This window comes from Boleophthalmus pectinirostris, unplaced genomic scaffold, assembly GCF_026225935.1.
Source record: "Boleophthalmus pectinirostris isolate CB_2022bp ecotype Guang Dong unplaced genomic scaffold, ASM2622593v1 HiC_scaffold_19, whole genome shotgun sequence".
NCBI lineage: Eukaryota > Metazoa > Chordata > Actinopteri > Gobiiformes > Gobiidae > Boleophthalmus > Boleophthalmus pectinirostris.
The window spans coordinates 33,987,341-34,003,243 of NW_026571140.1; the positions used below are offsets into that span (position 1 = coordinate 33,987,341).

General features: G+C 38.5%; 1 protein-coding gene across 2 annotated transcripts in view; it reads right to left on the minus strand.

Moving 5' to 3' along the window:
* efl1 (elongation factor like GTPase 1) overlaps positions 1-15,903 on the minus strand; it is a 310,712-nt gene that overhangs the window by 290,217 nt on the left and 4,592 nt on the right. For both annotated transcript variants that reach the window (XM_055154283.1, XM_020920850.2), the window contains exons 7-8: positions 15,091-15,305; positions 9,804-9,927 (exon numbers count right to left, since the gene is read on the minus strand). In XM_055154283.1, the coding sequence (XP_055010258.1) occupies positions 9,804-9,927; positions 15,091-15,305 (339 nt within the window). The remainder of the gene's footprint in view (positions 1-9,803; positions 9,928-15,090; positions 15,306-15,903) is intronic.

Genomic DNA, 15,903 nt, shown 5'->3' on the forward strand with positions numbered 1-15,903 from the left:
CCCTGGGGGGTGAAGCTAACTGGAGGCACTGCTCTGTCTGAAGCTTTGGTACGCAAGTTAAGATTAACATTATCTCACCGTAAAGAATCAACCGTTTTCATTTAGTCACTTTCACCTTTTTTGTTGAAATTGCATTGATCACACGCTATTGGAAACGTGTCGAATCTAAAAACAGGTTTGCTAATGTATGCATTGTGTCAACCTGGCATCTGCTGAACATTCTCCCACAGACATACATGAAGAACCTCCGGTGCGATGTTACTTCAAAGTATTAATTCTGAATGTCCATTTCTTTGCATCTCTTGTTTGTATTTCACTGTGTAGAATTTTATATAAGAATTGTAAGTTCCTTTAATATTGTAATTTTTCAGAGGATGTGATGTTGCATTCAAGGTCATCTCTGTGTGTAGAAAAAAGCGCTACAGCCATTGAACGCCCCTCCGGCTCTGACCTTGTGTTCGCTGTGGTGAGTGAGTGACACAGTAATGGCAAAAGGGGCCACAGAGGAGAGTCCATTAACACCAAACATTCACAAAGCAAAGTGGAGAGTTATAAATAAGGGAGTAACAGGTCAGAACAGCTTTTGTTGGGATGTGATAATAGCATTTTTAATTGAACGTATGTGAGAAATTGCGCACCGTTTGTACAAAATAAAATGAATTTTAAAAATGGTAGTAAATGTGAACGGCGCGGGACAATTATTAGATTTTTTTATATATATTTCAAAATCTGGTCTTGTTTCGTGGATCCGATCTCGTGTCATTCAGTCATTCCATCCCTTCAAGGTCTACAAGGTCATAGAGCAAAGGAGCTTTTGCGTGATTTTTTTTTCATTGTCGTCTTTATGTTTACCTGCTGTACATCGTCTATAGCGAGGTCACAGTGTACAGTATAGTACAGGCTCTAGAAGCACATAAGTGAATATCAATCAATCACATTTATAAAGCGCTTTTCCATATTATAAAAAATGGAACATAAAGCACTTTTACGGTGATTAAAAACAATCCCACATTTCCTTTCATCCATCTGTCCATCCCCCACAGTTACCTGACCCCCACACAACCAAATAACCCAGACAATCTCACACATACTGACATACATAAAAGTACACATTGTCACACAGGTAAACTTAGACTGAAATGCGACACAAAGAATACAGCCAAACGCAAAGTCTAGTTCAGTACAAGAGAAAATGTCCTTCAATGGGTAAAGCTTAATATGACAAACCAGGCTGATAAACAACTAAGGAATATATGTCTTTATTATGTGAACTAAAGTGTGCTCCAAAATTGCAAAAATCTCTAACAGAAAACAAGCTGGGTATAAACGCAGAAACAGGCTCAAACAGGGAATAATTCAGAACTGCACAAACTGCAAAAAACATATTTCAGATACAGAGTTTTCAGGTACAGAGCTTGAGTGTCTCTCTTGACTGGTCAACAATCCAGCAAAGAGTGAATGAAAAGGGAGAGTTATATAGCGAATACTCTGGGATGATTAGGGAATGAGTGGCAGGTGTAGGAAAAAGAGGGAGGGAGCAAAAGGAGACTGGGAAACGGAGCTGGACTGGGGAAAACATGTAAACAAAAGGCACAACTTTGATACACATGGTGAAATGCGAGGCTGAATACAGGCGAATAAGTTGAGAAAGCACCATCAGGGGAGCCGTCTACACCAGGAGCAGAGAGCTGTCCAGTGCCACCAGGAACCGCCACATGGCTCTGGGGAGATATGAGGTCCAAGCACCACCTCCCCACCAGGACACAGGGCCCAGGGAGGAGATGAGGCCAAAGCACCGTCCCTCCACCAGGAGCCCACAGGACAGATCCTGGCAGCCACAGCCGATCACCGCTCCTGGTGCAGAGGGCTCTGTGGGAAATATTATGTGGTGGCCATGCTAATTCACCTAATATTATGGACTTTGGAATGACAACAGGGTGGAAAACACGTATGACTATCTATAGGTCTATATGACATGTTTTTTCTGTACTTGGACTGCCATAAAGAACATGTTTTTCTGGACTTTGAGTGCCACGAAGCAGAAAAACTGACAAATGTGGACCCCGTGGCATGTTCCCACCCATGATAAGCTGTACTGGGTCATCAGTATTGTTCATTTTCTTGCTGTATATGCTAAATCAACAAGTTAATGTTTTGTCAAGATGTAGTATAAAGCTACCCCTGATTTTGAGTTGGTCAGAGGCGTTGTTGTACTTGGTAATCAACTTGAATCCCTCTCAATGGAAAATGACGAAATAAAGTGGCCTGTTCTCTCGGATTCTCCATCTCCTGTGCTTCTTTTTAGGACACGCATTGAACCTTCCGAAAAAACCCACAGCTCCTACAAAGGAAACACTGGAAATCCAAAAAATGATAAGGGAATACGAGTTCAAGCTAATAGTATGCCTAAAATAAATAAATATAATAAAATGTGTGTAATAAAAACAAGTAAAAGTAAAAAATGTAATAAAATTTCAATCGAGCCGAGCTAAAAAGGTGGGTCTTGAGCCTACTCTTAAAAACATGAACGTTCTCTGCAGCCCTGAGGTCTTCAGACAGGCTGGTTTCATAGACAAGGGCCCATAGTACTGGAAAGACGCCTCTCTGTGAGTGTGTCCCCTGACTTTGGGAATGACCAGGAGACTGCTGCTGGAGGAGCGCAGGGTCTGCAAGGGTTCACAGGGTAAAAGCATTTCTGAAAGACCATTAAGACATTTAAAACCAGTAAGGGAACTTTAAAATCGATCCTGAAACTGACAGGGAGCCAAATCAGTGGTTTTAAAACCTGTATAGTCAGGACACGTGCTGCTGAAATTTCTAACAATTGCAAATCTGAAATACTCTTTTTGTGAACAGCAGAGAACAGGGCATTACAGTAGTTTATTCAACTAGTGATAAAACTGTGAAAGCAACAATGTCTTTGTGTTTGCCCGAGAGAAAATGGGGCTATGAGCAGTGTTGGGAAGGTTACTTTTAAAATGTATTCCCCTACAGATTACAGATTACATAACCCAAAATGTAGTTTGTAACAGAATCCATTAAATTACTTAAAGTGAGTAACGTAATCTGAATACTTTGGATTACTTGGTTTGCTGTAGAGAAACTAAGACTAGGATGATTTAGTCCTGGTTTAGACCTGGTTTAGACCTGGTTTAGATCTAGTTTGGACCGAGTTTTAGTCCTGGTTTAGACCTGGTTTAGACCTGGTTTTAGACCTGGTTTTAGACCTGGTTTTAGACCTGGTTTAGATCTCATTTAGATCTCATTTAGATCTCGTTTAGATCTGGTTTAGACCTGGTTTAGACCTGATTTTAGTCCTGGTTTAGACCTGATTTAGACCTGGTTTAGACCTGGTTTAGAACTGGTTTAGATCTAGTTTAGACCGAGTTTTAGTCCTGGTTTAGATCTGGTTTTAGACCTGTTTTAGATCTGGTTTAGATCTCGTTTAGAACTGGTTTAGACCTGGTTTAGATCTAGTTTAGACCGAGTTTTAGTCCTGGGTTAGACTTGGTTTTAGACCTGTTTTAGATCTGGTTTAGATCTCGTTTAGACCTGATTTTAGTCCTGGTTTAGACCTGGTTTAGACCTAGTTTAGACCTGATTTTAGTCCTGGTTTAGTGCTGGTTTAGACCTGGTTTAGATCTAGTTTAAATCTAGTTTAGTTTCCGGTAATGATTGGAATTACCGAAAAAAAAAGGAAAAAAAGGGGGAATAGCCCGAAATATGAAAACAGGAAAATACCGCCGTGTAATCCATTTATTTCAACAAAGTAACTGTAATCCAATTACCACTCATTGAAACAGTAACTGTAACTGAATACAATTACTCATAATTTGTACTCTGATTACATAACTCCGGTACATGTAATCTGTTACTCCCCGACACTGGCTATGAGGGTTTTGTGCAAACTACTGGAAGAAACATTAAAGATGCGCTTGTGCAAATTTTCTAGTGGAGGGTTCGCTACTTACTTGTCTCCATGGAGATGTTATTGCTTTGCCTGGAATGTTGCATGATATGACATTAAACATGTACATCTAACATTTATTCATTATAGGTGTTTGCTTAAAAATACAATAATTCCTTCTGTAATCGGGGCGACTCTCCACAGATCTGAACTGTAATGTAGCGCAGTCCTGTAACCTACTTATGATAGATAGGCTTCATTTATACTGTGGAACATTCTAGACAAAGTAATAACGTTTCCATGAAGACAAGAAGGTGGCGGACCCTCCACTAGAAATGTTACGCAGTGCACCTTTAAGACATCCTCATTTGATTTAAAAAGTTCAGGGAACATGACTAATTCTGTTTGAAGTGAACTGATTCAAAGTGCACAGTGTCTTATTTATCTGCACTGCGCTCCGAGCTTGACAAAAGATGTAACTCTGTAGTCATTATTGATTCACTACAAACCTAGAGGTGGAGGCAGCCAGTTTTATAGCCACAGCTGCCCCAGGGTAGACTGACAAACCTCCAAATAGGACTGAAAGATACGTGATTTATTAATTTATTTGTTTTTTGACAAGCACTGTAATTGTGATTCAATTTGCATTTTCATAACAATAGGTGTCTGTTCAAAGTTCACAGTCTCTGTTCACAGTTTAAATGTGTACAGAAGAACTGACAAGTCGACTGAATAATGAAGTGACAAACTAATACAAGAGTCACATTTCAGAACATGTTTGTACAGCTCTAAGCCACAGGGGCAGCAGTTTTTATACAGAATAAGGATATTTTGTGGAGGAAATTATACCGCTTCAATTTCAGTCTTTGTAATTTTGTCAATTCAAGTTGCAATTTTGATTTGATTGGGACTTAATCTTGCAGCCCTACTTCCATGAAGTGTCTTGCTCAAGAACACAACTACTGTTACACTGTTTTAACTTTTTCTGATGTTGTGGCCGAAGAAATTCAGTATTAGCATGTAGTGTTTAGGGATGGGCATGATTAGTCAAATAATCGATAAGTGATCATTAAGAATCACATTCATTTTTAATCAACAAACCGAACGTAGACGCTGTGCTGCGTCTGACAGCACAAACACTGAAGTTGCGTCCTCACAATCCCACGTTTGGGCTCTGACACCTCCTTGGAGACAATGAACCACTCAGTGAGTTTGTTTACATGCACATCAGTGTCCCGGATATGATCGGGTTTTTTGAGTATCTCGGTTTTGTCATGGTGCATGTAAACGTAGTACCCGGTTACTGCAACATAACGTTGAGTGCACATGCGTACAAAAGACAAACACTTTTCAGCCTTTTCATCACAACAGTAGCCAAAATAAAATGACCAACATAAATAAAGTGAGTGAAATGACTGTTAAATAAAGAGCTGCGCTAAACCTGCACACGTCTGATCTCTGAAAACATGAACCATCTCCAACGCGATACAGAAACAGACTCCATTCATCATCATTTTGTCAATATCCACAAAGTTGCATACAGTAAAGTCTGCAGTCCAAAAAGATTATAATCATGCATAATCATCGAATGCAAATGATGAAATGTGTCAAAGATGCATTCAATAATCGTGGTTATGTGGCTGGTTATGGTTTATACGTTGTAAAGTTGAGTTTATTCATGCAGATTAGTAATAGTAATAATAATGGTGATAATTTTAATATAAAAACTAGGGGTGTCAAATTATCGCGTTAATTGCGATTAATTAATTACAGTCATATTTAGCGCTTATGTTTTTAATCGCGTTAATCTCATTTTTTAATCTCTAACTTTAGTGTTTCTGTATGCGAGTTGCTTTATTAATAAAAACCTTTTTATGTGTTGTTTGGGGACAAACAACAACCACACACACACACAAAAAAAACACATTATAAATTTTTTTATTTCGGTAATTCCACTCATTGCCGGAAACCCACACAAAACGCGCACAGTAAGAGCGCAATGTAAACAGTCATGTTCACAGTTTGCGGCGTCGAAGTCACAGTGACAGGTCGAAAAGAGCACAGTCCAGGCATTTGTGTCTTGGAAATTCTTCTCCCGACGTGAAATATAAAAGAAAATAACAAATATAAAATCGCCTACAACTTAAATGTCACTGGTGAAAACAACCTGCATAGGCTCATGATGTCTGCACTACTGTCCTATAGTGACCTGCCAACATGAGGGGACACGACAGGCACACAAATACAAACAACACACACACACGCACCACATAAACATGACACACGCGCACCCCCCAACATTTAGAACACTGCTCCATTGCTCCGCCGGATCGTGTTTTCTTACGGGCGACCGCGCTTGTGCGCCACCAGCTTTCCTAATCAGTCCAAAACTCTACTAAAAGCAGAACTAAACCAGAAACTGCAGAAATCAACCAGGAACTAAAACCAGTCCATTCCAGACTCTCAGGATTAAAACTTAGAGCTAAAGCAGTCTAAACCAGAGACTAAAAGGGACTGGACTAACAGGTGATAAAGCTTAAATGACACTCATGACTATCAAATTTCATATATAATTACCTATAGTAAATATATTAATTTTCTTATAAAAGAATCTAACTTTTGTGCACTAATAAATAGATAATGCTTTTTCAGCAATTTTTAATTAACTAACTGTACCCCATCTAAAGCTCGCCATGGTTCCCAGTCATATACCAGAACTATTTTTAAACCAACATTAAAAAAGACAACAATCAAAATTGAGCGCACCTGAATATAAGGCGCATCAACTAAAATTTAAGAGAAACTGGACATATATAGGCCCACCGCATAGAAGACACCGGTCTCAAAACAAAACAGAAGCAAATTGAGTATTTAACCCCTGTAACTGAATATCTCTTGGATTACTTGATTGCTGTTGAGAGCAAAAAGATGAGAGAATCATAACATTTTAAGAAGTTTGTCTGCTAAAAAAAATAAAAAGGTAAAATTTTAACTGATTAAAAATATTATTGATAAAGAGGAGGAGACACATCCGCGCAGCATGATTAGTCCTGTTAAATCCTGTTTGGACTGGTTTATCCTGGTTTGGAGTCCTGTTTTAGTCCTGGTTTTAGTCCTGGTTTTAGTCCTGGTTTTAGTCCTGGTTTCGTCCTGGTTTCGTCCTGGTTTCGTCCTGGTTTAGACCTGGTTTTAGTTTGTTTTAGTCCTGGTTTTAGTCCTGGTTTTAGTCCTGGTTTTAGTCCTGGTTTTAGTCCTGGTTTTAGTCCTGGTTTTAGTCCTGGTTTTAGTCCTGGTTTTAGTCCTGGTTTAGTCCTGGTTTAGTTTAGACCTAGTTTAGACCTAGTTTAGACCTAGTTTAGACCTGGCTTTAGACCTGGTTTTAGACCTGGTTTAGTGTCCAGCAATGAGTGGAATTACCAAAAAATAAAAAATAAAATGAAAACAGGAAAATACCTCTGTGTAATCCGTTTATTTCAACAAAGTAACTGTAATCCAATTACCACTCACTGAATACAGTTACTCATAATTTGTACTCTGATTACGTAACTCTGGTACATGTAATCTGTTGCTCCCCAACACTGCTCACGTGCAACAGTTCTTTTTCCTTCTTCCACACCCACATTAATCGCCGTTAACTTAAAAGCTGCATCATCTGCATTTCTTCGTGTATTTTCCATGAGGGTGTGTGTATACGAAGCGCAAAATAACTGTTCAAAACACAATCAAACGAGCATTTTCCTCAGCGCATCACCCCCGTCTCTCCCCGTGCTCTATGACTGAATTTACGGTACTCAATTTCTTGTGACCACGCTTCCATTTTGATAAGGTAGCTCACTAGAGGAAAAAGGTTGAAGACATCTGTCAAATTCTGGAGACAAATTTGTAATCAACAGTGGTCAACAATGCATTAGTACCATCTTAAATACCTAAAAAAAACAGGAGAAATACTAATACCAAACATAAATGCTACCTGCCGTACTTGAGGAGTGGTAAGGTATCATAAATATAACACCAAAACCATACTGCTATAGTAAAAAAATAAATATATATATATGGCTTTCAATCAGCAACACAGAAAATACAGGATTGTAGAGCAAAGCCTTGAATTCAAAATCCATAAATTGATAAGTGACAATTTGAAACCATTAGCTTTTCATTCAATTAACATTCAATAAACTGCACCGCCCTGTACTCGAGACAAGTCAGCAACAATTAAATAGAATAATCATGACAAGTGGACTGTTAAAATATCTATAGTTGTCATATTTTGAGTATTGTTATTGTTTTCTAGACTACACAAAACACATATGCCCTTTTATAACAAAGACCACAGAATTGCTGCCATCATTATATTAATAAGATTAGGAAATATAAGTGTTAAACTGCAGCCTAAACCCTTTCAGTCTCTATCAGTGGAGCTGATTTATTTCTTTTTTTTTTTTTCAAATTATGCCTGACCAAAGACAATAAACTAACAAAATGTCAACAAGATTAAACGACTGCAGATTTTCAGCCATAATAGAGTGTTGTAGTAAATATTCTGTATTTATACGCCTTCTGTCACCACATTTCAGCTTTTATTTAATTAAAAATGTAAAAACTTAAACTAATATTTACAGGCAAACTGACAACTAAAACAATCACAATTTTCAGCTGTACCTACATAGGCCTGTTATGATGATAAATACTACAGAGAAATATTGCGATAAACAATGATATTGAAACTACTAGGTATGTAACAGTAACCGAAATATCGTGATATCGTATCGTCAAGAGTGTCACAATAATATCATGAGATGTCACAATATATCGAATCACAAGTTCCTTTACTTAAAATGCAAGGTTTTACAGTAGCAGCAGCTTATAAATAGAGAACTACATATCCCATGATTCATTTCAGTGCAGACAACCTGAATTTATATGTTTTTTACTTGAATTCTTGGGATTATGACGGTAATAATTCCAAACCAAAATCTTGTCAAGGTATTTTAAAAGCAAAAATGTGTCCTATCTACAATTCTATTAGCGTCTCCAAAATATCGCAATAAATATCGTACCGAGAGATTTGGATATCGTTACATCCCTAGAAAATACTACCTCTGACTCAAAGCAGGATAATCTTAGTAAAATAACTTTAAAATAGTATCATTGTACGGCATGAGCTGAAACAAATAAACAAAGAATGAATCAATATTTAATAGGGATGTAACGATATCCAAATCTCTCGATACAATGTTATCACGATAAGCATCTCACGGTGCGATATTTAGTGCGATATTTTGGAGGATAATAGAATTGTAGATGGGACTCTTTTTTGCTTTTAAAATACCTTGACAAGATTGTGGTGTGAATTATTTCCATCATAATCCCATGAATTCAAGTAAAAAAACATATTTCTTCATGTTGTTTGCACTGAACTGAATCATGGGAAATGTAGTTCCAGATGTTCATAAGCTGTTGCTACTGTAAGACAAGGCATTAAAGCAGGGGAACTTGTGATTCGATATATTGTGAGATCCCACAGTATTATTGTGAGACTTTTGACGATACGATATCACGATATTTCGGTTATTGCTACATCCCTCATGTTTAGCCATAGAAGTTGTTTATTCTACTCTCTACAGCTCAAGTCTTACATTATTGCATAAAAACGGCAAAACTCTCACAACGTTTGCAAAGAAAATGTACACATGATAAATATTGAGCCCAAAATATATAGTTCCAGCTGTCATATATTGAACAGTAAGTAGATATAGTAATTATCATGACAGGCCTATCCCTACACAAATCTCTTAGACAGCCGCCCCTCCCCTCTCTTTCTCTTTCTCTCTTCTGTATTCACCCTCACAGACACATTATGATGAGACATAACACCGACTCCTCCTCTGGGCCGTACCTGAGCTCCCTTCATGATCTTCTTGGCTTTGGCGTTGAGGTAGAAGTCTCCCCACAGAGTCTTCTGCAGCACCTCCGCCCTGACCCCCAAACGCTCGCTGTAGATCTTAGCAAACTGCTGGATGCTGCAAGACACAAAATTATACAGACAATATTAAATCACACCTGAGAGTACAGCTGTGAAATCAGAGGAATAAAATCTGAACTATCTGGGAATACGTCAACTGTTTGCATTTACATCTTTAAAGGTGCACTGCGGAACTTTACAACTCGAGGCTCCATCGCCTGTTTGTATCTATGGAGATGTTATTGATTTGGTCGGGAACTTTCTACTACACTTATGCGTAGTGATGTGGTCAAGACCGCACTAATTGAGACCAAGACCTGTCCGAGACCACAGGGTCCTGAGACCAAGATAAGACCAAGACCTCTGAGGGCCGAGACCGAGACAAGGCCGAGACCACGGTCCATCGAGACAAAATTGAGACCATCTTTATCATTTTCGACATTTATTTGTATTTTATTTTGGCACTTATCTCCATTTTATCACTCGTTGAGACTGAGACAAGACCGAGTCCAAGCATAGTCAAGACGGAGAAGACCAAGTCCAAGCACCTTCAAGCCCGAGTCAAGGCCGAGTCCATGCACCTTCAAGACCGAGAGAAGACCGAGTCCATGCACCTTCAAGACCGAGACAAGACCAAGTCCAAGCAATTTCAAGACCGAGACAAGGCCGAGTCCATGCACCTTCAAGACCGAGACAAGACCGAGTCCAAGCAACTTCAAGACCGAGACAAGACCGAGACCAAGCGCTTTCAAGGCCGAATCAAGACCAAGTCCAATCCCCTTGAAGACTTAGAAAAGGCCAAGTCCAAGCGCTTTCAAGACCGAGACAAGACCGAGTCCAATCGCCTTCAAGACTGAGACGAGACCGAGTCCAAACGCGGTTGAGTCCCAGAGGAGACAAAGACCGTAAAAAACAGTCTCGAGGTCAGTCTCAAGACCAAGACCGATCTCGAGTACCACAACACTACGTATGCGTCTCTATGGGGACTTCACGAGGCAATGTTACAGGTCAGATCTGTGAAGAGACGACCCCAGTAAGAGTAAAATAATGTGTTTTCAAAGTATTTTTTCAATTCAAAGACCCATAATGAAATAAATGCTAGATAGAAGTGTAACATTCCAGGCAAAGCAATAACATCTCTATGAAAACAAGCAAGTGACAGACCAGAAAAGCTTTTCAGTGCACCTTTAATTACACAAGTACTTTACGTTGGCCTTATGTATGAATGCACTATGTACTTGAATTCCCTCAGTATTTTAAATCAGCAAGGTTGGTTCTTTCTATAGTTCACTTTGTGCTGCCTGGGCCTTTCTTTACAGAGCTTGCATCCTCTCTCTGTGTCTGTGTCTGGGTGGGTTTCCTGTGGGCAGTCCAGTTTCCGGCATTAACCCAAAAAATCCTCCAGCTAAAAGCTAGTCCTGACCAACCCTTGCAACAACATCTGGAGATCAATTAAGAAAACTAAACTGGAGAAAGAAGTACAGTGCAGAGCAGTGGGCGTACGTCGGTGGTGGTGAAAAAAGGGTTGATCAGCAATATGACGTCTTGAAAATAAGTGATTAAAGATGACTCAAACACGCATGAATCACTCCAAATATAATTTCGAGAGGGTAAATCTGAAGGGGAAACACGTATATCATGGTTGAAAGCTGAAAAGTCAATATTGCTTTGCTTTAACATTGACTTTAAAACAAAATTAAACATCACCACCAACAGATCAACATTTAAAACCAGTAAAAAAAAATGTGGAGACCAACTTTCAATAGATTTTTTTTCTTCAACAAACTAAAACAAGTTGCATGCTTAGGTATAAACACATATTTCTTCTTAAGTTATAGATGTAAATTGCTTAAAATGTGTGATCTAATTAATAAAAATAAAGTAAAGCAAGTAAATGTTCATCTTACAGGCATTCAAAACCCAAGCCACACAGGCAAATGTGAATTACGTAAGAGGGTTTGTCACACCTTATTTACATATATTTAAGTTCCAATCTGCTTTGTGTGATCTAATCAAAACCCAGCGAGCCACACAAGCAAATATGAATTATGTAAGAGGGTTTTTTGGTAACTTTCTGAGCACCAAAACCCTCAGTAAACATGTCTCAAGTGGTCACTGAGAGGCTGTTCATTTATCGGAACAAGGGCCTTAATCACAATAAGGAGAAAGAAATATTAAAATATGTGGAGCTGGGTCATTTTCCACTGACACACTTGACATGAGAATAATTGCTTCACTAATGTGAAAACACATTTGGAGAGAGGTTTTGAATAAAGGTGGTGGGCTGGTGGTTAGAGTAGTAATGAGTAGTGGTCATGTAAGTGTACAGTTACTTCAAAATAATACTGCTCAAGTAGAAGTACATAGCAGCGGAACAAAAAAATAAATAAAAGTCAGAATAAAAAAGTATTTAAAGAAACGGCTTCTCAGTTAATTGTAAAAGTAACAGTGTGGACGTAACATCTGATTTTTTCTTTTGAACTTAGGGCCTGTTTACACGGGAACACTTGCAAGTAAAAACGTGAAAATATTTTATCTGAAGTGCGTTTCGTTTGGACGGTGGCGGTGTTTTGGAGGCTTAAAGGTTGTATAGAAGATTTTCCAAGGAAAGAGAAATGCAGCGACTGTTTGTCCTTTTTTAAATGTTGCGCTTCGCTCCTTTTCCCCTTCTCTTCTTCTTTCAGCATCAAAAATCATCAAAAACTGACACTTTTTTGCGGCGAACTGGTCGTGAATTCTTGTCTGCCATTAAAACAAAATTTGTGCAAACTGAAAGGAAGCAACAGTTCGAAAAAGACGCCAAGAACCGCTGTGCTGGTTGAGTAAACGGCATCGGTGCGTGAGAGGCGAACATAAACCACGCAATCCCAGCGCGTCAGCAAGTCAGAAAGGTAGAAACGTAGGGAGTCTGATTGACAACCTAACAGCCAATAGATAAAGAGGGAGCCTCGTTGTCTATTGGCTGATGTTTATTTGCCCCCACCACGTCCACAGTTGATGGATTTTTTTTTTGGTCATCATAATTATAAGGCTGCTGCATCTCTATAATTCTATTTTTAACTTTCATTGACAATTTGAAACAAACAAACAAACAAAAAACAAAATCCTCCATGCAACCTTTAAAAACCCAAAAATCTGAAACCACCCTCCAGAGTGGAAATGTTGAATACGCATCAAATTCCACACACTTTTGCGTCACCGTATGCACGCAGATTTCCTCCCGAAAACGCTCGTCTAAATGCAGAATAAAAAGTGAAGACACGAAGAAGGAGCTGGAGGATGATTCTGGGGTGAAGGAAGTCTGGGAGACACTGCTTATACTGCTGCCCTCGCAACCCGGTCCAGGATAAGCGGAAGAAAATGGATGGATGGACAACACCACCTTTGCATCTTCTGTTCAGACCATCATCACATAAACCTTGCCTTAAACTGTGTAACTTCTCTGGTGAAGGGTCTACCACCTGCTTGTTTTCATGGAGATATTAATACATTTTGCCTTGATTATTAAACAGTATGGACACAGAAACTTAGTCATCACAATGGAAACAAGTTAATGGTCAGATCTATGCAGAAGCAAGCCTGCACATGATAAGAATGTATATTTTTATGGTATTTTTTAGCTGTAAAACATCTGTAATTCAATAAATGCAAGACAGGGACAAAAAAGTAGCAGACATTCCACCTTAGAAGTTACATAGTGCACCTTTAATGTACACTACTTGGGTGGTCAAACGTTAAATCACGTACAAATTGTGGTATTTTAGATAAATAAAAGATAAATAAAAATGAGAAAAATCTGATCAGATCTAAAAGTCTAGACCAGACATGTCAAACTCAGGCCTAGGGACCAAATTTGGCCGGCGATATAATTATATTTGACCAGCGAGATTATATCAAATATGCATTAGAGCTGGACCACTGGCTATAGAGACATTATTTATTTAAAATTTAGTTATTACTTTATATTCTGCTTGTTCTGGATTCAATGTTTAAGTAAAACTATTATTAAACATTTATTTTAATAAGAAAAGGTTTAAAAGATGAGAAAACATGCAGATGATGTTGAAATTTTTCAATAAATATTTAGTTTGGCCCATGACTTAGTCCCAGTTTTTAATTTTGGCCCTCTGTCTAGAGCAAAAAACACGAAATGTTGAACTCATGTAATATTGTCAACATAAAGCTTTTGTCACTTTGGATGAGTAACCAGAATTGTTACTCAGGAGTACTACTACAATCAAAAATATATTAGTCAAGTAAGAGGTTTCTGAAAATGTCTCTCTACTGTACGGTTTAAAGACGTTTCATCTCTCCCTGGTCTAGACGGCTTATTCGACGTGATTGTTCCTTTCACTAAAACAGTTCCATATCACAAATGTATTTCACAATGGGAGTGTCACGTGACTTGGTTTTAAAGGAGACGGTGAAGACAGCAGCAGAATGTCAAACACAGTCTGAGCCTGAGGGGTGCATTAGATTCACAAATGAAATTAAGGAGACAGCACCATCTAGTGGACATTTTAAACACTGTTCACTCCTAAAGCGACTCCAATATTTGTTTTGGAGATAAACAAACATTAGTAGCCTTTAATATTGTCAGGTTGAAACTCTTTTTACATCTGTATTTTTTTAATCAAGCCCCAAAAAATGAATATAAAATAAAAACAGAAACAAAAACAAAATCTGAGTAGTATTTTTTTTCTCACAATGTTTAAGTCTGAGTATGGCAAAAATCTAAGCATCTGAGAACCTTATTTATAATATGGAAAGAACAATATAAAAAACACAAACTGAAAAATAATAACGTTTTATTTCCTTGCCTCTTTCCCTGACACGTGTGTTTGTTTTTATTTTGAGAGCTTTAGCATCTTTTGTTTCATATAAATTGAGTAAAATCGATGCTGATAAATCATAAAATACACATTTGTTTTTCAGTTTTAGTTCATTTATTTTTATTTTTCCTCAATATGGCACATTTAATTGCTTTTTTAGATAGAATTGACATAATCAGCTACATAATTTACAATTTTATGAGCTATAATAAAGTCTTACACAATGTTATATAGCCTGTAGAACTAGTTTAGATTTCTTTACCCTATCTCCTGCACACATAGGTCCTACTTTAAGGTTACTGAGTGCAGTTTTTATGTTAATATTGCTGAAGAAAATATAAAGTACTTCAAAAAGTGTTGAAAAATGACAGGGCTACATGAGGCTTTACCTGAATCCCCAGCCGTCGATGGCGCTGGCGAACACCACGTTGCCCTGGTCCGGAGAGAAGTACAGGTTTGAGTCGTCCGCCTCCTCTAGTCCCGCGCTCCAGTCGTACACGATCTCCCCCTCCCCAGACGCTTCCCTCTCGGGCTCCTCGCTCTCCTTCTCCGCTCGCTCCTCCAGGACTTTGGACGTGAACAGGGTAGCGGTCACTGCGTTCACCTGAGATACAGATGTGTTTCAAATAAGTGAACACGTGTTTAACTTAACTACACCTACGCAGACAAGGAAGGGATGACATCGGGCCAAGTAACAGGTCAGATCTACTGAGAGGCAAGCCCACTCACACTAAGAATTCATATTATCAAGTTTTTCTGAGCAATAAAAACAGATGTAACTCAATAAATGCAACTTTAATGTCATACTGTGGAATTATTCAATGCAATGCAGACAAGCAAGTTACACAGTGCAGTTTAAGGTAATGTATTACATGTTTATATTTACCGTCTGGTAGCTGGTGTGAAATAAATTATAAAGCTGGGGTCACCAAACTTTTTTTCTCTGGGGGTCACATTATCGCTCCTGACTGTGATGGGGGCCGGGGTCGGGTTGGCCGTATAACAGAATTCTATGACCCTGACGACGCAGACCCTGACGACGCAGATTATATTCTTTGAAAAACCCCACACTTTCTTTACGTATCAGACAAACTGCACGCTCCTTACACTGAACAAAAAAAATATTCAGTCCTCCACTGTTCTTTAAAAACTCGGCACTCTCTGTCAACTTTTCGTACTTTAACACGAGTCATTTTGCTGTC